General features: G+C 40.3%; 1 protein-coding gene across 10 annotated transcripts in view; it reads right to left on the bottom strand.

The window, feature by feature from the left end:
* The window catches only part of CD86 (CD86 molecule), a 66,825-nt gene extending 45,016 nt beyond the window's left edge, over positions 1-21,809 (bottom strand). For 5 of the 10 annotated variants that reach the window (XM_043473118.1, XM_043473123.1, XM_043473126.1 and 2 more), the window contains exon 1: positions 582-738. In XM_043473118.1, the coding sequence (XP_043329053.1) occupies positions 582-598 (17 nt within the window). In that variant the 5' untranslated portion in view covers positions 599-738. Of the gene's footprint in view, positions 1-581; positions 740-20,115; positions 20,256-21,686 lie in introns of those variants that run through there. The other 5 variants (XM_043473119.1, XM_043473124.1, XM_043473122.1 and 2 more) reach the window with 3 other exon arrangements.
* Between the last annotated feature and the right edge of the window lie 217 nt (positions 21,810-22,026).

The following is a 22,026-nucleotide window of genomic DNA, read 5'->3' as shown; positions in this document are numbered from 1 at the left end:
AGGACTATTTCTTTCCAAATAAGCTATTGGTCTCTGGTGCCAGGAGGGGCTGATATTGGGATGGGGCACTTGGATTGAAAGAAGAAATAGGCAATGGTTTCTGGCAAATGGGCAGAAATGGGCAAAGGGAAAGACCAAACAAGAAGGCAGAGGCTGTTTCAGAGTGTGTAAGTTTGGGCCCCATCGTCTGGGCTTTCCACTGGCACAAGGGGTTCGGGCAGGGCCAGCACGCTTGGCTAGCTTCTCCTGGAGCATAGCTGCTTGGAGCCCCCAGCACTGCAAGGCCAGGAGTGGCTTCCAGTTGTTTGGTAAGTGGTGCCTTCTATTTCCTGCCTCTTATGTCTCTCAGCTCATCAAAGCAGACAAAGGGATCTGACTTGAAGAGACACATTTTTGTCACGTCCCACCTCCAATGCACACAGTCCAGGAACCGAGCCTGATAGTCAAAGGGTTTAATCACATGCCGCTCACCCCTTCTTACCCACTCCCTTGCTGTCAGCCCCAACTTTGAACATCTGCCCCAGATGCAGCCTGACCCCACACCACACTCCCCAAGGCATACGAGCCTCATGAGAACATACCTGTCACAAGTGCCCATCCACTGCAGCTCCAAGAGACCAGAGGCATAAGCCCAGTGGCATTCCCAAGGAACACAGAAGCAAGGGATCAAGAATAAATGAAGAGGAGCCTTTGTGAGCTCCCCATACCTCCTAACACTCCTCGTAGAGAGAGAGAAATAATGTCAGGGCTGAGGCTAGATCTCAAATGCAGAAAGGGGAACTGACTAGAGAGAAATAACACCACAGACAGGGGCAGTGTTCTCTCTGGTTCCAGATAACTTCTGCTGGCAGGTGGGCATTTCCACTGATGAGAATGACTACAAACACACTCCTGAGAGCTAGTGACTGTAAAGCCCTGAGGAAACCCCCCGAAGACAGCCCAGCCACAAACATGGCAAAGACACCTTCCCTGACAGATCACAGAGGTCTGTAGGTAAAAAGAATCAGCTCAGTTCAGCAAATGTTTTACTGGGCAGCCACATGCCAGACACTGTGTCTGGCTGAGCAGGGCTGCAGGAGACAGCCCTCAATCAGAGACAGCAGAGAGACCTGGCTCTTCACCTGTCACCTTGCCCAAATCACTCATTGAGTACCACTCCACGAATCCTGCTAGCAGTCAATAAACCCACATAGCCCCTATTTCAGATTATCCTAATCTAATCCTAGTTGTCCTCGCCTAGAATGTCTCTATTATCTTGGCCCACTATTCCTGGAGGTGGATGGTACTCTTTGTTTTGGCCACACCATGTGGCAGGTGGGATCTTAGTTCCCCAATCAGGGATCGAACCCATGCCCCTTGCATTGGGAGCACAGAGTCTTAACCACTGGACCACCAGGGAAGTCCTAGTGGATGGTACTATTGAGTCTGGGGAAGAGTCACAAGAAGAAGTATGAAAGGTATGTGAATTCCATGTGGATCTTTCCAAACCCTGTGCTTAGGCAGAAACAGGCTTCACATATATAATCCTGCCCAGCACATGGCTTCTTTTTTCTGACCTTATCAGGCCTTACAATACCTTCTGCTCAATTTGGGGGCAATTATGTGCCTCTTTGTCTGCAGCATTAGAGTCCAGAGGAGAGACAGCCTGCCTCTGAGCAGGCCTCCCTCTTCTCTTAGAGACTGGTGGTGCTCTGTGAGGCTGGAGACACTGAAAGTGACAAAATGAAAACTGCTTGATGTTGTCTGGGTGGAGGAGGTCCAGGGGAAGTAGCACCGGTTTTTGAACTGGTGGTCAGTCCAAGGTCAAATCTTGGCTTGATCCACTGGACCCTGGGCAAATTACAGAATATCTCCCAGCTCAGTCTTCTCATCTATGAATTGTGACTAGTAATAGCTTCCTTGCTATGTGATTGTGAAAACCAAACGAGGTCTTGCATGTAAATAACCTGGCACATAGCATGCTCTGCTGCTATTTAGTCTTCATCACTGCTTTCCCATCTTCTTTTTGGACTTTCCAATCCTCACTTTGACCTTTCCACAAAGATCTTCCTTCCGTCACTGGAAAGATGATCATTCTTCCCCCAAACAGGTTTGTAAACCCCTTCACCTTCCACTGTGGCCTCTCAAAACCTGTGTGGGTCCTGGGCCCTCACTCACGTTTCTTCCCCTCAGCCACTTTATGTGTGTACTTTGGAAACTTCATCCTTTATTCGAATAGGCCTCACCTGGGGTTTTCCTCTGGATTTTACAATTGTATGGTTTTTAATTTGAAAGGGTCTATTTGGTTTCCTTATTGTAACACATGAAATTACCCCACCTATCAGAGCACAGCAAATTAATTCATATTCCATATAGTTTTCAAATTTTCTTCTCTTCCTTGTACTCAGCAATCAAAATATAAGACTGACTAAATTGGAAAGTCCTACTATCAAAACATTTGGAATAACACTTCCCAAACTTCAGTCATTCTGGCTACTAGTCTCACTTCATATCTGTGCGAAATCTGTACTATCTTTTGTACAATATTTTTCTCTTAACTTACTTTAAGTAAATTTGTTTAAAAAGGAATCCTTATGTCAATATTAAAAATTTAAAAAAAACAGTATCATTTGCCATAAATAAAGGATGAGTAAAAATAACAAGTCACACTATACTTCAGAATCAAAGATATGTGTGTTCAAATGCCATCTCCTATAGTTAATAGCTGTGTGTTCTTAGGGAAGTGACTTAACTTCTGTGAGTCTTAGTTTCCTCACAGAAGTAATGCTAAATATCTTCTAATCTCATCATGAGGGTCAGATAGGATGACATAATTGTACACATAGTACCTAGCACAGATTGTGGCATGTAGTAGTTTCCTTAAAAAAAAAAAAAAAAGTGTTGTTTTTTTTTTTTCATTTTCTGTTTTCCATGTCCCTTCTTTCATCTGCTTACTTTAGTTCTTGCTTAGGGCAGCCTCCTCCAAAGCTGTAACATAGAAGTGCAGGGAGATGAGGCAGGCAGCAGAAATAAAGGACAATACAGTGTCATGGAATTCTCCTACTCCATGACTTAGAGATGCAGAGTTGTTTAAGGGACCTCAGAAGTCATTCCAGTCTCTTACTCAAGCAAGGAATCCCCTTGATATCATCTCTGATAGATGGAGGTGCAGTCTTTGCTTTTTCACTAATGTTGGAAAACTCACTCTCTGATGAGACAGCTCTAAGAGAAAAGCCTTCTTTATAATAATCCTGCCATCCACCTTTCACTCCTCACTCCCAGAAATACAATCTACTTGTTCCTGTCATGTTTTCTAAAACTACCAGAATATATGTATCTATATCCAGATATAAAAGTCTCCAAATCCAGAGCAAATATTATAAATTTCCTTAATAGTTTCTTCTTGAAACTAAATATAATCAGCTGTTCCTCGTATGATTTTTTTCTCCAGAACCATAATCAACTGGGGCTTCCTAGGTGGGGCTAGTGGTAAAGAACCTGCCTGCCAATGCAGGAGACATGAGAGATGCAGGTTGGATCCCTGGGTCAGGAAGATCCCCAAGAGGAGGGCATGGCAACCCACTCCAGTATTCTTGCCTGAAGAATCCCGTGGACAGAGGAGCCTGGTGGGCTACAGTCCATAGGATCATAAAAAGTCAGACAGAGCTGAAGCAACTTAGCACACGCATACATGTGCACCCTAATCAACTCAGTGGCTCTCACACTGGCACCCATCTCCCTGAGTTTGTCAGCTATCTTTTTGCTCACAGAATGAAACAGGCGGTGACAAGATCACTTTTGTAAATGGGTCTGAGATCAAATTAGCCTATATACATTTCCACTGTGAGGTTGGCCGACCATGACTTTTTTTTCACACGTCAAGTCAGATCACCACCCTCTGGCCCCATCTTGTTTGTGTATCAGTATTTCAGGCCAGTGTTCAGCCAATCAACATTACTTTGAATCCCACATATTTCATCCATTGTAAATTAGCCATTCCTTCCAAGCCCGTGCCACTCAAAAATCTTATAAGGCGGCCTCACCAAGGCTCATCAGAGCCAAGGATACAGAGGGTTCAACAGTGATGGTGGCCAGCAGTTTCAAATGCTGAGAAGAGGTCAAGCAAAATGAAGATCAGTTCCTTGTGTTAATGAGGAGGAAGTTGCTGGTAACCTCAGAAATCTGCCTTCTGTGTGGGGCTGCTTCCTCTACTGCCTTCCTCTCAGATGTCCTTAGGTCTGAGGAGGCCATGGCTATCGGGAAAGCAGCAGGAGGGGAGTGGCTTATAGATAGTGGCTGAGTGGAGGAAACAGACCCCCTTCCCCATGTCCTTGGCCAGCTTTGCTCAAGAGATGTTCCTCTGGGACCATGTAGTCAGGGTCTACTCTGGGAAGCAAAGCTAGAAATCTGTGGCATTTGGAAACATCTGAACACTTAGCTGAATTTTCCAGTTCCAGTTGTATTTGTTGTTTTATATATTTGGCTTTCTGTGGCCAGGGGTCAGGAGGCACTCTAGAAGCATTCCAGGTGGTGGTGGTGGTGGTGGTTCTGATACTAGCCAAATAGTTTCCACACATAATTGTAGAGGCTTAATTCATTGAAATGTTAATTAGTGTTTGTTTTCTGGGCTTCCTTGATACAGAGATTTTTTACAGAGGAGAAAGCAGAAGAGACCTAAAGTCAAAGGCGCTTTTGGACTTTTGTGAAAGCCCCTGGAAAAGACAATGTAGGTGCCCCAGAAGGTGAGAGACAAGACAGAGAGTGGCTTTTGAGATGCAGAAGGAAGAGAGAGAAGGGCAGAGGTGTGTGAGCCCTGTGCATAGTGGGATCCAAGCAACCCATACACTGCTCCCAAGGGCACAACAACCTCAGGGGAGATGGTTCATGCAGGAGACCCACCCTCAGTGAATGACCTCATTCCCCACTGTGGCGTGGGGGCAGAGAGCTGCCAGATTTCACAGCCCCACTGTGGGCTGGAGAGTAGGGGGGCTGATAGCAACCAGTATAGACCAGGACTTCCACCACTTTTTAGGCACCAGGTAAGCTTCTGAATTCTGACTGGGCCACAAGCAGGGGAGGGCACCCCTGTATGATCAGTCTGGAAGGAAATTAGTCCTGAATATTTATTGGAAGGACTGATGCTAAAGCTGAAACTCCAATACTTTGGCCACCGACTTGATGGATATGAGTTTGAGTAAGCTCCGGGAGTTGGTGATGGACAGGGAAGCCTGGTGTGCTACAGTCCATAGTGTCACAAAGAGTCGGACACAAATGAGTGACTGAACTGACTGACTAACTTGTCTAACTGTCAGAATGGGGGCTCACAGGTGGGATTAAGAAATAAGAAAAGTGATGATGTCTTACACACTTGGACTCATGGACAGAACTTCACACCCTGCGTGTAATGTAATCCATGCATGGGGGCCCAGGATTGAACTGTAAACACAGTTTCTGAATTGTCCTTTATTTAGAACTGCTGCAGCCCAGGGCTGGGCCCTATTCTTATGGCCAGCCTTGCTGCACAACCTCTAATGATGCAGGAGAGTTAGCCATCCCAACATCTGACTCTAGTTTTAAAAAGATTCTGCTGGGTTCACAGACAGGTTCCCTAACACCGCCTGAGAGAGAGAGCATGAAACATCTGCTATGAAATTTACCTCTTACTGCTGTTGTAAAATTGTCTTTTTAGAACCCTCCCTTCTTAACCCTGACCGCAAGAGAAAGAAAAGACAAGTCACAGACTGGGAGAAAACATTTGTAAAACACAAATCTGATAAAGGACTGGTATCTAAAGTGTACCAAGAACTCTTAAAACTCAAATATAAGAAATCAACTCAATTTAAAAATGGCAAAAGATCAGATCATACAAAAGTCATCAAGGATATACTGATGGCAAATAAGCATATGAAAGGATGCTCAGTTTCACATGTCATTAAGGAATTGCTGATTAAAACAACAATGAGCTATTAACTACATACCTGTTAGAATGGTTAAAATTCACCAAATTGACAGTGCCCAGTGCTGATGAGAATGTGGGGCAACAGGAATTCTCATTCATGGCTGTTAGGAATGAAAGGTGCTTTGGAACAGTTTCTTATAAAACTTAACATAAGCCTACCATATGACCCAGAAGTCATGCTCCTAGATATTTACCTGATGAACTGAAAACTTAGGTCCACACAAAAACCAACACACAAATATTTACAGCAGCTTTACTCATTATTACCCAAAACCAGAAGCAACTAAAATACCCTTTAATAAGTGTATGGATAAGCAAACTGTGATACATCCATACAATGAGATATTATTCAGTGATTAAAACATAAGCTATCAAGCCAGAAAAAGACATGAAAGAACTTTAAATGCATATTTTTTGATGAAAGAAGATAGTTTGAAGAGACTCTACACTGTATGATTCTGACTAGATGACGTAAAAAACGCAAAAGCATGACAGAGAGTATGAAGATCAGTGGTTGCCAGTGTCCGTGAGGAGGGGTGCACAGGTGGAGCACGGGGGATTTTGAGGGCAGAGAAACTGCTCTGTGTGATATTATACTGGTAAATATGGGTTATTATAAATTTTTCAAAACTCATAGAACACAAAGAGGGAGACAAAGTACAGGAAAGAATAATGATAGAAAGTATTAGTTGCTCAGTTATGTTCAACTCTTTGTGGACATGATGCTGTCTGCCAGGCTCCTCTGTCCATGGGATTTCCCAGGTAAGAATACTGGAATGGGTAGCCATTCTCTTCTCCAGGGATCTTCCTGACCTTGGCATTGAACCCAACTCTCCTGCATTGAAGGAATATTCTTTACCATCTGAGCCACCAGGGAAACCTCTATTAGAAATTTGTCAAAATTCATAGAACACAAAGGGGGAGACTTAAGGTATGGACTTTAGTTAATAATAATATATCAATACTGGTTCATTAATTGTAACAAATATACCACACTATTGCAAGATGATAATAATAGGGGAAACGGTCTACAAAACAGGGGTCTTATGGGAATTCTCTGTATTATCTGCTTAATTTTTCTGTAAATCTAAAACTATTTTAAAAATAAAATCTATTAATTAAACACACAGACATATTAACCACATACACTGATTCCTGGTAAAGCAACCAAATGAATGTTGTGACATTTTAGAGGGCTTCTAGACTAGTGGGTAAGAAATTAGCATCAATTTCACAGTCCAAAGGTTCACTTCTCCATGTTGCACACTTGTAATCAGATGCCACACATAAAATGCTGCAGTGGAAAATCTCCAGTTTTGTATTTCTGCCTTCTATTTTGACATTTTTTTAATCTTTCTGGTGTGAAGCTGTAGATTTTTATGTCAGTTCCTTAGGTAAATTAAAGGAAAAGCCCCCATTGTTTTCTAAGGGCCAGATCAATAAAAATAGCTTTCAGTTCCATGTTTCTGGAGGAACATTCTTAGAAATAAAATAAGTTTCTTTTTTCTTTGGGGGAATACAATCTTGACTTATACTTGAAATAAATTTTATATAGTTAAGCATTATTGAATATTTTTCTCTGAACCAAATTTCTGCAGCCTCAGTATTTATATCCTGCAAGTGGGTTGACAGGGTAGGTGAGACCCTCACCCTTATAGCCTCTAACACGGCTCCCCTTCCATCTTAGGCTGGCTTGTTTGGTCTCTCTAGATGCCCCTCCTTTATTCACTTTCTCATGATGCAAATTCACACCTATCATTCATGCATGCTAAGAAAGAGGCCATGTGTATTGTTTCTTAACTTGTGTTCGATCAACTTCTGAACACCAAAACTAGGACGCATGATACGCTTTTGCCTAGATATCCTCTAAGAAGTCAGAAAGGCACCAGTGGTTATTTGCAAGATTCTATCAAGTGAATGCAAAAGATTCTTGTGGGCGCTTTCTCTCAAAATCACGTGGTTGCTTAACAAAACATACCCGAACTTCAGCAGCAAAATACGTTTCTTTGTATTGAAGATTACATTAGCACGTACTGAAAAGCAGGTTAAGGAAAAAAAAAAACTGTCAAAAGGGTGTCAGGATACATCCATTTTAGAGAAAGAAGCTCTGTTGTACCAGAGATGGGGGTGAGCTTCGGATGAGCTGTTCCTTTGTTGGTCTGGAGTGAGGAAGGGGAGGAAGATGGAGTTGGGTACAACAACCCCAGCATGTGAGGAACCAGCCATTCCATACTCAGGATCTGAGAGCAATCTGTGGTCTGGTGGAGACAGGGCAGAATGGGGTGGGGGTAGGCCTCAACACACCCAGAAATCAGAGTTTCTGAGAAGTGTGATGTCTGCAGTGTGAGGAGTGGAGATATTTGTCTCTGTGGAACAAGGCCCTTCAATGGGGGACAGGTCCTAACGACTAGCTGGGAACTGGACTGCAGGTCAGAAATAAGGTGAAGTCACAGAATAACTGCAGTTTAAGGGAACTGAGGAATTCATAACTCACTTGGTGGACAGAGACCAGGATTAGAAGCAGCAAGATAACACCCAGAGCACCCCTCCCCACCTGCCTGCCTGCCGTGTGTACACAGACCTCCTGGAAGGACTGGGCAGAGCATCAGGGCTGCTGCCAGAGCATCCATGGGGACTGGCAGTGACTATAGACTCTAGTGGCAGCCAAATATGCATATTTTATGTTTCACCTGTGTTCCCACCCATCTTTGTATCTCAGTTAACTTTTCCCATTTTCCAATAATTCTTAAAAACCCACAGATGGATTTAGAATTCCTACTTTTTAATTTGCCTTCATTTATCAACAAATGCTTAACCAGCCTTGATTGAGTGCAGGCCTTGGGCTAGCCCTGGGATCCAAGGTGAGCAAAAGCCAAGGGTCCCTGCCCTCCCATATCCTGTAGGAGACCTGCACAGTCTAATAATGTCAAGGCACGTGCGTGCTAAGTCGCTTCAGTCTTGTCCAACTCCTTGTGACACTATGGATTGTATCCCTCCAGGCTCCTCTGTCCATGGGATTCTCCAGGCAGGAATACTGGGGTGGGTTGTACTGCCCTTCTCCAGGGATCTTCCCTACTGAGGTATTGAACCCACCTCTCTTACATCTCCTGCATTGGCAGGCAATTTCTTTACCACTAGCACCACCTGGGAAGCCCCAATATTGTTAGGGTACTTGCCAGCAGCTGATTTTCAACATTAACAACTTCAGTTACATATGATGCCCTAATGATCAGATACCATCATGAGATAGATTCTAACTAGATCAGGTAGGCCACAATTAGGAAAATTTTCCCCAGGCCCTCCATCTCAAGGATAGGCTATCTGAGAGATATTTCATATTTTAAGTAGTTACAGAGTCTGCCTGACTATTAGTCATGGGTGGCCCCAAATGAGAGAGCTCATTTGAAGGAGGGGTAGACTCAGTGATCCTTAACTAATTTAGTAATTCTATACTCTAGCTATTCAGGTTTATTACAATACAATCTTATAATCTCAGGGCTTCCTCTGATAGTTCACACAAAAGATGGCCTATTAATTAACTAATAACAAAACTACATAAAATCTTTCCAAAAAGAATAAAATCTATACAGTGGCCAGTTAAAAGATTGATACAATAAACTGCCAATATTGGTGATGGCACTTTTCAGAATCTAATGAAATGAATATCTGATTCCAAACTGATATCGTTCCAATCTTAGCATTACCTGGGAATATCGAACCTCAATTCGGAAGATTGTGATCTCTGAATTTAAAGTGGCCCCTTGCTTAAGAATAGGTGCTTACACATTCTGAGAAACTGTTGTTTCTTTCTCAACAGTTTGTGAAATGACAAAGCATTTGACATTTGTCATTTCCTTTATAACCTCAGTTAGAAGAAATAAAATGAGGTAATATTCTAAAATGTAAAAGTTGCTAGAAGAGTTACTTCCATATATTTTTTCCTATGTGTGCACAGGAGAGAATATAAACATAACAAAACTAACACATTTTAACAAATGGCAGCAGATTTCAACTTTAGGGAAGCACAAAGATCTGTGAAAGCACCTTTTTATGCAAAATATTTATATATGAGTATAAATAAAATGTGCACTACAAAGTGAAATAAAGTAGACTGGGGCATACAGAGCACAGCTAATATGACTAAGCTTGTTTAAAAAAAAAAAAAAAACCACTGGATTTTTTAAAGCTTCCATTTCACAACAGGGTTGAAGGAGAGGGCACTGCATTACCCAAAGGCTCACTTCCCTGTGTCATCTCTGTAACCAAAAGCAAAGCACAGAAGACGTCTGCGAACCTTTAAAATATGCATTTGTCAACTTGGATTTGCAATTTTCAAGTTGGTGGTGCAGAACCATAGAAGTGTAATTTTTGCAGTTCCCTTCACACACCTTTATCTGGAAAATTCTAAAGGTCCACCACCACACAGATGTGTTGCTACCTAAAAGAAATTTTCCATTAAAACATAATGCTGCTCTTCTTACTCTTCAGCAATGTGAGTAAAGCTTTTTTTGAAAAGTGCCCTAAATAGATTCCCACACATCTGGTTTAAGACTAAAAACAATTTCAAATAAGACTTGCACTGGTTAGCTACAGTTTTAATGTGAGGAGTTGGAATTTTTAAGAAGGACAGCACGTGTAAACCAGTTCCATCTTCATGTCTCATGGAGTGAAGACAAAATATTGTATTTGTCATCACACTTGAGTTGCATTTTCACTGTGCATGGCCTATTTGCATACAAACAAAAGAGATTATTTTTAAAAGAGGTTTTCTGTGTTTTTGTTTTGGTCCTTTGGGATGACTGTGGTAAGACAGGACCAAGCCATTTTCATAACTTGGATTTCACACGTAAGTTTAAGTGACCCCCTCACTTCCCCTTCCTCACCACCCACTTCCAATTCATTGGCGGCCCATGTTAGGATCTTGGTCACCACTCGTCAGGGCTATTGCAACAGCCTCCAAGCTGATTCCTTCTCACTATGCTTTACCCCAGCGGTCCCCAACCTTTTTGGCACCAGGGACTGATTTTGTGGAAGACAATTTTTCCACAGACCAGAGTTGGGGGATGGTTTCAGGATGATTCAAGCACATTACATTTATTGTGTGCTTTATTTCTATTATTATTACATCAGTTCCGCCTCAGATCATCAGCCATTATTAGATCCCAGAGGTTGGGGTCCTCTGCTTTACCCTACTGTTATCTTTCATCAAGAACAATCTGATTATGAAATGTCCTTGCTTTAAAGACTTACTCCCTGTTCCTCATGGATAGTTATCACACTTCTTACTTAGCAAGACCGATGAGGCCCTTCACAGCCTGGATCCAAGTGTTCTCTTCTGCTTTTATTGACCAGCTCATATAACTCACCCTCTAGTCACATGAACTGTTCTCTAGTTTTGGACCCTCGCAAACCCTTTCATGACTCTTTTGCCTTCTTTACCTTTGCACAAACTGTTCCTTCTGTCCAGAATGCCTTTCCTGCCTTCTCTGTTTGGAAAATACTTCTTTTCCTTTAAGATTTAATCATTCCACGGTTCACAGTTGAAGACTTTTTTGTTTTTTGGTTTTTTTTTACTTTTTTGTTTTTTTGGCCATCCTTCCCTCCTCTTTTCACAATATCTCTATCGTCCTTGCTCCAAAATCACATTATGTATTCTTCCATGATAACAATTTCCTCATTGTGCTTCGGTCTCACTGCTCCTGTGGCTCTCCCGTCCTGCGTTCCGCAAGTGCAGCGGACATGTTTCATCCCCTTTGCATTCCCACTGCTTAGCAGAGGAGCAGGTCCCATAAATGTCCTTAGAGCTAGCATCTGTCAGCTGACTGCTTATGAGCTAGGTGCTCTGCTTAGTACTTCCAATCTATCACTTCATTTAATCCGCACAGCAAACCCACAAAGTTTACTGAAGAGGATACCGTTTCAGAAAAGTTAGGCCCCTCACCCAGGGACACACAGCTGGGGACCTCAAGATGTTGGTGAGATATAGAATTGAATCTTTTGTAATTTCTAGCTGATAATGCTATGTGGCCATCGTTAGAATGTCAGGTGTCAGCGTACTTTTTTGGTGTGGTTTGGCACTTTTTGAGTAAGTCTCTCTACTCTGCCCCTTACTAATTTTGTGATGTTGAGTGACTTACTAAACCTCTCTAAACCTCAATTTCCTCATTTTGTTTTCAATGGGGAAAATAATACTCAGCTCACATGGTTGTCGTAAGGATCCAGGGACGACACCTTACGTACGTTCCTAGCCCTGTCCCTACCCATCACAGCTATCACTGCCACTGTTCTGAGCCACACATTTCATATTCCTGCATTAGCTCACTTAATCCTTTTCCTCTGAAAAACGGAAACTGTTAAACCTTCTAACTGATGAATTAACTGAGACTTAGAGAAGTAAGTAACCTGCCCAAAGTTCCTTTAATCTAAGCAAATGTTTTTCCTAAAGCCCCCCCACCACTGAATGAGCCCCTCAGATTGATACCTCAGTAGTGTGTAAAGGGATAATTCTGCCTGAATGTGTGAAAATTCTGCTAACTGGGTTTCAGCTTGTTTTTCTTTTTTTAACTTTATTTTCTTACAACTATGAACACTTATTAAGCCTAACTTACATTTATATATTTTAAGTGGCTTTTTTTTTTGGTTTGGCTTTCACTTTATTCACTTGCATTGAGCCGGGCCTTGTCTCATCTGTAATTAGGAGGTCTATTATAGCAACTTCTGATTCATAAGTAAGAATTCATTTGCTCGAATTCAATCTGAAAAGGTAGAGCCAAAGAAATTAAAGACTTCATTTCAAATATCAGAAATAATAAATTTTAAAGAATGTGAAGCCTCAAGTATTTCATTTTCACAAGACTTACATCCTTTAAAAATGCTTATAACCCTCATAGCATTGGTAAGTACCAATTTTACCTTATTTTACAGATGAAGGTGCTAAAGTTCAGAAAGCTGGATGGCTTCCCCAAGGTGACACCACTAATAAGTACAAAATTACTTATTAACTTATTATTTGACACCAGCCAGACTGACTCAAAACTCAAGCATTTATCCAAGACACAGACCTATAGACAAAGGGAAAACAGCCACTTTTGTGCTCCTGGGGTTCCCTCCCACATGTCACTCTTATAAAAATGTCATCATATTTGATATTTATACCACTAAGCTGAACTCTTTGAGGGCAGAAATCATGTATACTGATCTTTGGTATACTTCTAACCTGTGGCACTGTGCCTGGCATAAAGGTATTGAATGAACTGGAAAAAATTACTAAGAACAGATAAATAGGCAGTGGTCAAGTTTGCCTGTATATGCTTTTTTAAGGCTTTTGATATAGAGTCTTAAATTCCAGAAAAGTTATAGCCATTCACAATCCCACAATCAGTGGTATATGACAGTACCATTCTTCATATATACACTGAGCATTTTTACCCTGACCCTCTAATAAAACATAAATTGTTAATTTGATAAATGAACACATCTCATTGGTGTTTCACTGTCATTTTCCTTAATACTTAGTGAAGATGAATATTTTGTGTGTTTTAAAATTACATTTTAAACTTTTTATTTTGAAACAAAGATTCAAAGGCAGTTGGAGAAAAGGGTACAGGGAGGCCCTTGTATCTTTCCCCCAGCTTCCCCCAGTGGTATTGTTTTACATAATGCTAGTACAATGGCAAAATCAGGAGATTTACATCAGTTTAATCCACAGAGCCTATTTAGTTTTCACTAGTTTTAGGTTCCACGTATAATCCTTGTGTGTGTGTGTATGTAGTATTTCTCTGCCATATTCTCACACACATAGATTCATGCAACAATTGCCATTATCAGGATACTGAATTGGTCCATCACCACAAAACACCCTGGTGTTACCTCTCTGCAGCCACACATGTCCCTTCCTTTCCCCACCACCCAGAGCCATGGCAAACACCAACTGTTCTCCGTCTGTGATTCTGTTATTTCAGGAATGTCACACAAATGGAATCACGTAGTAACATTTTGGGATCAGCATTTTCACTTAGCATTATTCCCTGGAGAGTTGTTCAAGTTTGTGTGTGTATCAGTAGTTCATTCCTTTTATTGCAGGGTAGTATTCCATTGTACATGTGTGCTTCAGTTTGTTTAATCATTCATCCATGGAAGGACATTTTCCCCCTAGTGTTTGACTATTAGGAATAAAATTGGTATGAATATTCATGTACTGATTTTTGTGTGAACATAGGTTTTCATTTCTCCAGGATAAATGCCCAACAATGCAATTGTTGTGTTATATGATAAATGTAAGCTTAGTTTTGTAAGAAATTGCCAAACTGCTTTCCAGAGGGGCTGTACTATTTTACATTCCCAATAGCAATATCTGAGTGATCTAGTGTCTCTACCTCCTGCAGGTATTTGGTGTTACCATTATTTTTTACTTTATCCATTCTAATAGGTATGTGGTAATATCTCAGTGAGATTTTAATTTTCATTTCCATAATGGATAATGATGTTGAATGTCTTTTCATGTGCTTATTTGTCATCTGTATATCTTCTTTGGGGAAATGTCTTTATATCTTTTGCCCATTTTCTAATTGGATTATTTGTTTACTGTTTAATCTGATAAATGAAAATACCTCATTGATGTTTGAATTGGCATTTCTTCAATTTCTATTGAAAACATTTTTTGTTATTTATATATTTTTAAATCACTTAATTATTAACTACATTGGATTGCTTTTGTCACTTCATGGTTTTGTTTTCTATTCCCAGTTACACTATAAAAATTATACATCAGCTTTTTATTCTATACACTCCATGCTGCCTTAAAACTATCATTTTCTTGATCAAGATCTATTGTTTAGTTGGTTGAAAATAGTCATAAGATGGAGGTGATGATCTAGGTTTTCTTTTTGGGTCCTTATTATTTCAGGTTTTACCCCATGATTATTTCCTGTCTGGTACTGACTAATTTATTTATTTCACTAAATGCTCATTTAACAAATTTTTATTAGATCTTTAGTAAAGTCAAACCTGATGAATTTGATCCTCAATAATAAAGAAGTGTGATATTTGGGTTGCTTGGCAAAAAATATCCTGAGGCTACAGAAAGCAAATTTTAGGCTCATTTTGACTTTAAAGCTTTCTAAGAAAATGCTTCAGTACTTCCCTATTCCAATTCTACTATGCTTTTTTCTTGCTTATTGACATACATTATGAGTGATCCCCCAAATTCCACTCAGGCTTGTCTTTTCCTTTACATCATCAGATTCACCACAGGCTTACAACATCCCCTTTACGACATCAGATTCATCATGGATTTCATCTCTGGGAAGCTTTAAATAACACATTTCTTAGTGTTTAACAGAAGAGAATGTAATCTATGTTAGTACCAAACATCCAACATGTAAAATGACGGCTGGGAAAAGCAGAGGAGACACCAGGTCTGTCTGGCTGACTCCAGGGTGTCTCCATGTGGCTCCTTCCGGGCAGCACAGATGAGTCTGGATCATGAAGAGGTCCCCTTTCATCACTCACTGTTTGGTAGGAGTGGTCTATCTGCTGCCTCTCTTCTCAGCTCTCTAAGACCTACCCCTCTGCTTAGCTGAGTGCTCCGTAAAGGTCACCACAGACCTCTGGACTGATATTTTCAGTCACTCTCCTACTTCACCTTTCTGCAGAATTAACATTGTGACTACCCTCTACATTATGGGATATTTTTCTCCTCTTAGCTTAGGTGACCTAATCCTTTTTTTGGTTCCTCCCTCGCCTCTCTGAAATACTTATTCATGTTTTCTTTCTCTGGCTATCTGCACCCTCACCAAAGGATTATTTATACCCACCAAATGGATTAGATTGTTAGGGATATGGTAACAAAGTACTGAGTGGCTTAAACTGAAATTTATTGTCTCAGTTCTGGAAGCTGGAAGTCCAAAATGAAGTTATCAGCAGTGCTGATTCCTTCTGAGAGTTATAAGGGAAGGATCTGTTACAAGGGCTCTCTTCTTGGTAGATGGCTATCTTCTCCAGGTTTCTTTACATTGTCTTTCCTCTATGCCTGTTTCTGTGTCTAAATTTCCTCTTATTGTTAAGCATATCAGTCATCTTGAATTAAGGCCCACCCTAATGACCTCATTTTAGCTTGATTATGTCTGCAGAGACTCTATCTCTAAATATAGTTACATCCTGAGGTCCCATTAAGAAGAATGGTACTTACATATACTAATGACTATGGGATTGTGAATGGCTATAATTTTTCTGGAAAGCAATTTAAGACTGTACAAATTTTGAGGGAACACAATCAACCCTTAACCCTCAGTCCCTAGAATCACTTTTTCTGTATCTCAGGTGCTCAGTGTAGAAATTCAGTAAATATACTTTGTCTTTCTGTGGCCATGTCCTCCTCTTTTTTTTTTTTTTTTTAACTGAGGTATAGTTGATTTACAATATTGTGTTAGTTTCAGGTGTATGGCTGTCCTCTTCCTTGTATCTCTCTCCTCTTTGGGTTCCAGTGACACCACTTTTTTCCTACCTTGTTCCACTCTCTCAAATCCCTCCTTGATGTCTATTGTGGACTCTCTATCATATACCCTCCTCGGTCTTGAAGTTTTCCAGGTTCTATCCTTGGCTTCTTCTTACTCCACCATCCCCTCTCCCTAGTGATCTCACCCACAAAGAGAATCTCAACTATACCTATAACTGATGCTTAAGACTAATGTTTTCTGCAGCCCATACCTCTTTCTTGAACTTTACACCTGTATATCCACTTGTCTGCTTGGACATCACCATCTAGCTGCTCCAAGAGATCTCAAATTCAGCATGTTAAAAAATGAATTCAACTTCTGTCCTCTTTCCCCCTGGCCCAATCCCATCCACATTTTGGGAAGGATGCCACTATATACTTAGATCTCTCCTTTCAAGCTCCATTCAAATTCTGCCAATTCTAGTTTGTAAATATCTCCCAAATGCGTCCTCTCCTCTCTGAGCCCACCATAACTGCCCCAGTCTCATGTTCTCAACACCTCTCCTTGAATTAGTTTCCTATAGTCCTATTAGTCTAATATTTTCCTAAATGATTTCCTTGTTATCTCAAATCAGTTATGCATTCTGCTGCCCGTGGAATTAAAAAAAAATTTTTATCATATTTTTGCTTGTTTATGGTTCTTCAAATGTAGGCTGTGACTTTGGGATAATCACAATGGATGCCTGGGCTTGCGGGGGTGGGGGCAGGGGGGGTGTCTTTGTTCTGGCCCCTCCCAGGGTCCACCTCATCCTCTATGAGAACTATCTGTCGGGCACCTTCTTGCAGTATATCTGCAATTCCACACACCCCATCTATCTGTTTGATCACCCCAACCTTGCAGGGGAGGGTTCATTTAAGTTATGTAGACTCCTCGTGAAGCCCACAGCCTGTGGCCTATAAAAGCCTCAGGAGGGTTTCTGAGCCATCTTTTCTCTCCTGCAATAGCTCTTTGCTCCTGGCTTCATCTCTGCATCTAACTCAGGTCTCAGCTGCTTTACCTTCATCCTCCTTTCCAGTGTTTGACTTCCTGCTGTGATCAGAATCATTCCCTGGAAGTGGCTGGACTTGTCCTTGGACTGCCTGTTTCATGTCAGCTCCCCTGGGAGCCCAGCCTAGGGTTGCCCTGAGAGGCTCAGAGCAGATTGATTACTTATGCTGGACAAAAATCTTCCTGAGTTCTAGTCCTAGCATTGACATCAAGTAGCTGTATCATCTTGGACAAATGATCTTCTTTCTATTTCTTAATCCTAACTATAATAGTAATAAACAATATTAATAATCGCTGAGTACTTTTCACAGCAAGGTTCTAAGGTACTTAGAACCTTACATGAATTATCTCATTAAAATCTCACACTTATCATGATTATTCCCCATTACACAGTAAAACACTAAAGAATTTTAATTGTTAAGCAACTTGTCCAAAGTCACACACCTAGAAAGTGAAAGAGTCAGGCACAGAAACCCCAGCACTTTGGTTCCTAAGTGTGGCCACTTAACCCTTGCACTGTTCTTCCTTTTACCATGCAGCTCTCTCTAGAGCCATATTATCCATTTGCAAAATAAGGAAATGAGCATTCTGATATCTTCCACATAGAATATTTTATGAAAATAGGCTTATCAGGATCTAGTGATTTATGGGTAGAGAGAGTATGTTTTTGAGGTGTCAAGAGACAGTCAAGAAACAAAAAAGTTAATAAAAAATGACCCAAGCCCTAACAATGAAACTCCACAAATTATGAGTGATCATGTACCACTGGACAGCTGGCTGCTTTTCTGAAAGAAGACAGCTATTGGTTATGTTTTCTTAAATATCTAGCTTTATTTTTCTGCCTGCGGATGTGATCCAAATTCAAAAGCACAAAGTAGAAAATATAAATCATCTGTATTTCTGACATTGTATATATATAGGTATCATGTATAAAAGTAATAGCAATGTACATTCTGGGTTTTTTGTTTTTATTTTTCTGTAAGCGAAACACATGAAGAATTGTTCTACATTAGAAGTTTTTAATGATTGCATTGTATTTCATTATGAATGCTCCATAATTAACCAACTACTTATGTTTAGACATTTAAGTTATTTTTAAGACTTTCCCTATGAGAAACAATGGCAAGGAAAATATGCTTGAATCCTTACAATAAATTCCTAAAAGTTGAACTACTTGGTTAATAGGCATATATATTTTCAGAGCTTTTGGTATGTATTACTAGATTATCATCTAGAAAGATTGTATTATCATCAACAAGTAACAAGGGTATAAATGTTCCTCCCTCCTTAGAAACGCATAGAATTCTCGCTTGCTTTGCAAAATATTTGCCACTTTGCTAAAAGAAAAATGTCATTTCACTTTTAATTTCCATTTCTTTTATTTCAGATGGGACTAAACAGTATTGGTCATTTATATTTTAAAATTTCCTGCTCATGATCAATTTTCAAGCACTGTGAAACAAAGAGAATCTCAACAACAACAATGTACATAGTGGCCTTTGGTTCTATACACATCTATAGCATAATTAAGGGTATCACTTCTATGGTTCCACAAAAACTGTAAATTCTGAAATTGTTTATTTCTTATATGGGCAATAATTTCACTGGCAGGAAAAGAAGTCTTTACTTGGGAATTAAATTCTAATCTTCTGAAATAAAAGCAGAAAAACTATCTACCAAACCAGTAAGCACTGGGTAGATGAGGGTTATGTAGATTTCCAAAGCACAATAATAACCAGTGACCCCAGCTGCCACCATCCAAGGGAAGGGCGTGTGTGACTTCTTCCAGTAAGTCCCTGCCATGGGGGCCTGCCAGGGCTTGGAGAAACCTTGTGGTGCAGGCAAAACGGAAAGAAAGATCTCAGCTTTACTCCTTCTGACCATCGTGATCTTTAGTTACTTATTTAGCTTCTCTAAGCCACAGTTTTCTCATCTATAAAACACAGCGATGATATCATCTGTCTGAGAGTCATTGCAAAGACTAAAATATAATGAAATCACAGTAAACTTAGGCTATATCATGCATATTTAATACCCGGTAGCAAACTGAGCTATTCTACCTCCTTCTGCTACCTCGTCCTGCTCAGAATCTCCCATGGCCTATTTGTGACTCACTCTCTGGGCTCTGCATTTTCTTCTTAACCTCTTACTCCTCTCCCTTTTCCTTGCCTTTCTTCTACTGTCTCTATCTCATTCCCCACCCCAGGTCAAACTGAACTTGGTGTCCACTGAATTTACTCCCTGATATTTGTTATACCTGTACAGACATTTAAAAGTTTCCTGATTCATGAAATCAATAACTGCAACATTTAAATATTTAAAAAGCAAATCTAAAAAATTAAATCATGTAAAAAAACCCCTGACAACCAATAAACATTTTGATATATCCAGTAATTCACATCTTTAATTAGTAGTCAAATGTCTTTGGTAGGAATTTTTTAAAATCTCCCCTGCCTTGGAGGTATGGGATCAACTTAGAGTGGTAGAGCAAGAAGGCAAGAATGCCTTCAAGACTTTAGCTAACCTTCCATAGCATAGATGGAGCTTTCTCCCAAGTTTTCCTGCCACATAAATATGCCCTTAACACATAATTAGCATTCTTGGGCAGGAAGGACAGAAAACAGCACCATCCTCAACCTCAGTCTAACACTGAGATCACCAACTGCTTTTCAAAGAATAAGAATGATCACTCACCATTTGAAATGCATTTTCGCTATTTCTGCTGTTGGGGTTACTTCTGGGAATGGACTGCCCTTGTCTGTCCGTCTGTCTGTCTGTGCTAGTCCGCTTTACAGTGGCAGGAGGAGCAACCCCTCCTACACCCGTGAAAGCCTTCCTCCTCAATGACTGCATAATCTGTAACTTTCTGTATTAAAGGCTGTTCCTCTTTTTTTCTACAGATTTTGCCAATACTTGTGGAAGAAATTTAACCCTTTTCTTGCATTTGAGTGTTTTCACCTAGGTCTAAATGTATTTAAAAAATAATAATTCAGTGGCTTGAGTTCCAAACATGGCATTAAAATGAGACTAATTAAAAATCTCTCCTCTTGAAACTCCCTCAAAAAGCCTAAAAATTAACATAATTATCCCGAGGAGAGGGGGAAGACCTCTGCATTTATAAGATGGTATAAAAGAATGTCCTACAGATTATGGTAACACAATAAAAAGTGTGACTTAGTATGGATGTGTATTGGAAGTGGGTAGCCTCCCCTTGTGATTTCTACCACCAAGATGATAGAAGATTTCACTGAACTTTGGGGACAAGGGGATGTTCTCATGTAAGATCTGCTCAACCAAGGAGGGCAAACAAAAGCCGCCGCTTTTATTATGTCACTCCTATTAGAGCCAAAGATTAAATTGGTCAAAGAAAGGATCCTGAAATAGAGACTTGAAAAAAAAAGCAGCATCCTAAAATTAAAAGATGTGCTCTGTGATGACTAGATAGGTGGGTTGGGGGGAGGGGAAGGAGGGAGGGGATATATGTATTCATACAGCTGATTCAGGCTTCCCAATTGGTACTGGTGATAAAGAGCCTGCCTGCCAATGCAGGAAACATAAGAGAAGTGGGTTCAGTCCTTAGGTCAGGAAGATTCTCTGGAGGAGGGCATAGCAACTCACTCTAGTATTCTTGCCAGGAGAATCCCGTGGACACTGGAGCCTGCCAGGCTACAGTCCATAGGGTCACAAAGAGTTGGATACAACTTGAAGCAACTTAGCATGCACAAGACACAATTAAGGAACTCAAAGGGTTCAGACTGTCAAAAATATTTTTAAGAACATGACTTTCATTTCAAGAAATCACCATGAGCATTTTAAATTCCAAAAATAAGAAAAACTAAGAAAAGGAAAGAAATTCAAGTGGGATGAATGCAGAGAAAGCTAAACCAGTTTGGTCTGTTAATCAACACTAAATGTCAGAAAACCACAGAATAATAGACATAAATTTTGAGGTAGTGTTCTCTACCCAGATAAGATGGTGGTTAAATGTGAAATCAATAGGAACATATTACCAGACAGAAAAACTGCAGCAATAAAAACACTACCACTAAGATAACCTTCCTAAATAAATTATTTAAGTATGTATTCCAGAATAGTTAAAAATGAATTAAAATTGAAAGTCTAAGAATGGAAAAGCTATGGTTAAAGAAAGAAAGCTTAGGTGAGCTTGAAAGTCAGTAAAACATAGAGATAACACTGAAAATAATTGTTGTAAATTAGTTTAGAAGATTAGAACGTTAAGAAAAAAATCATTAGAGATAGATTACCTGTATTTTTACAGAAGTTTGAAAGTAACAGGTGATACGATTTTGGGAAGATGGCAGAGTAAGAAGTACCAGGAATCTCTTTCATTACTGAGACAACAATTGCAAAGGAAGACTTTGTCTGATGTAACTATTCTGGAACTCTGCAGTCTATTGAAGGCTCTCAGTTTTCAAGGGAAGGTTTGGACTGTAAACTGTGGTTAATTTCCAAAAATTTCAGCTGTTGGCACAGAAGCAGATACTCATCTGCCACTCTCAGCTCCATTGCAGGCAACCGTGCACAGTTCCTGGAGCGGCTTGCACATAGCTTGCATGAGTCAGAATGGACAAAAACAAGGCCCTA

The sequence above is a fragment of the Cervus canadensis genome, chromosome 7, assembly GCF_019320065.1.
Source record: "Cervus canadensis isolate Bull #8, Minnesota chromosome 7, ASM1932006v1, whole genome shotgun sequence".
NCBI lineage: Eukaryota > Metazoa > Chordata > Mammalia > Artiodactyla > Cervidae > Cervus > Cervus canadensis.
Note: the sequence above shows the minus strand (reverse complement) of the source record. Positions and strands in the feature narration are given on the sequence as shown.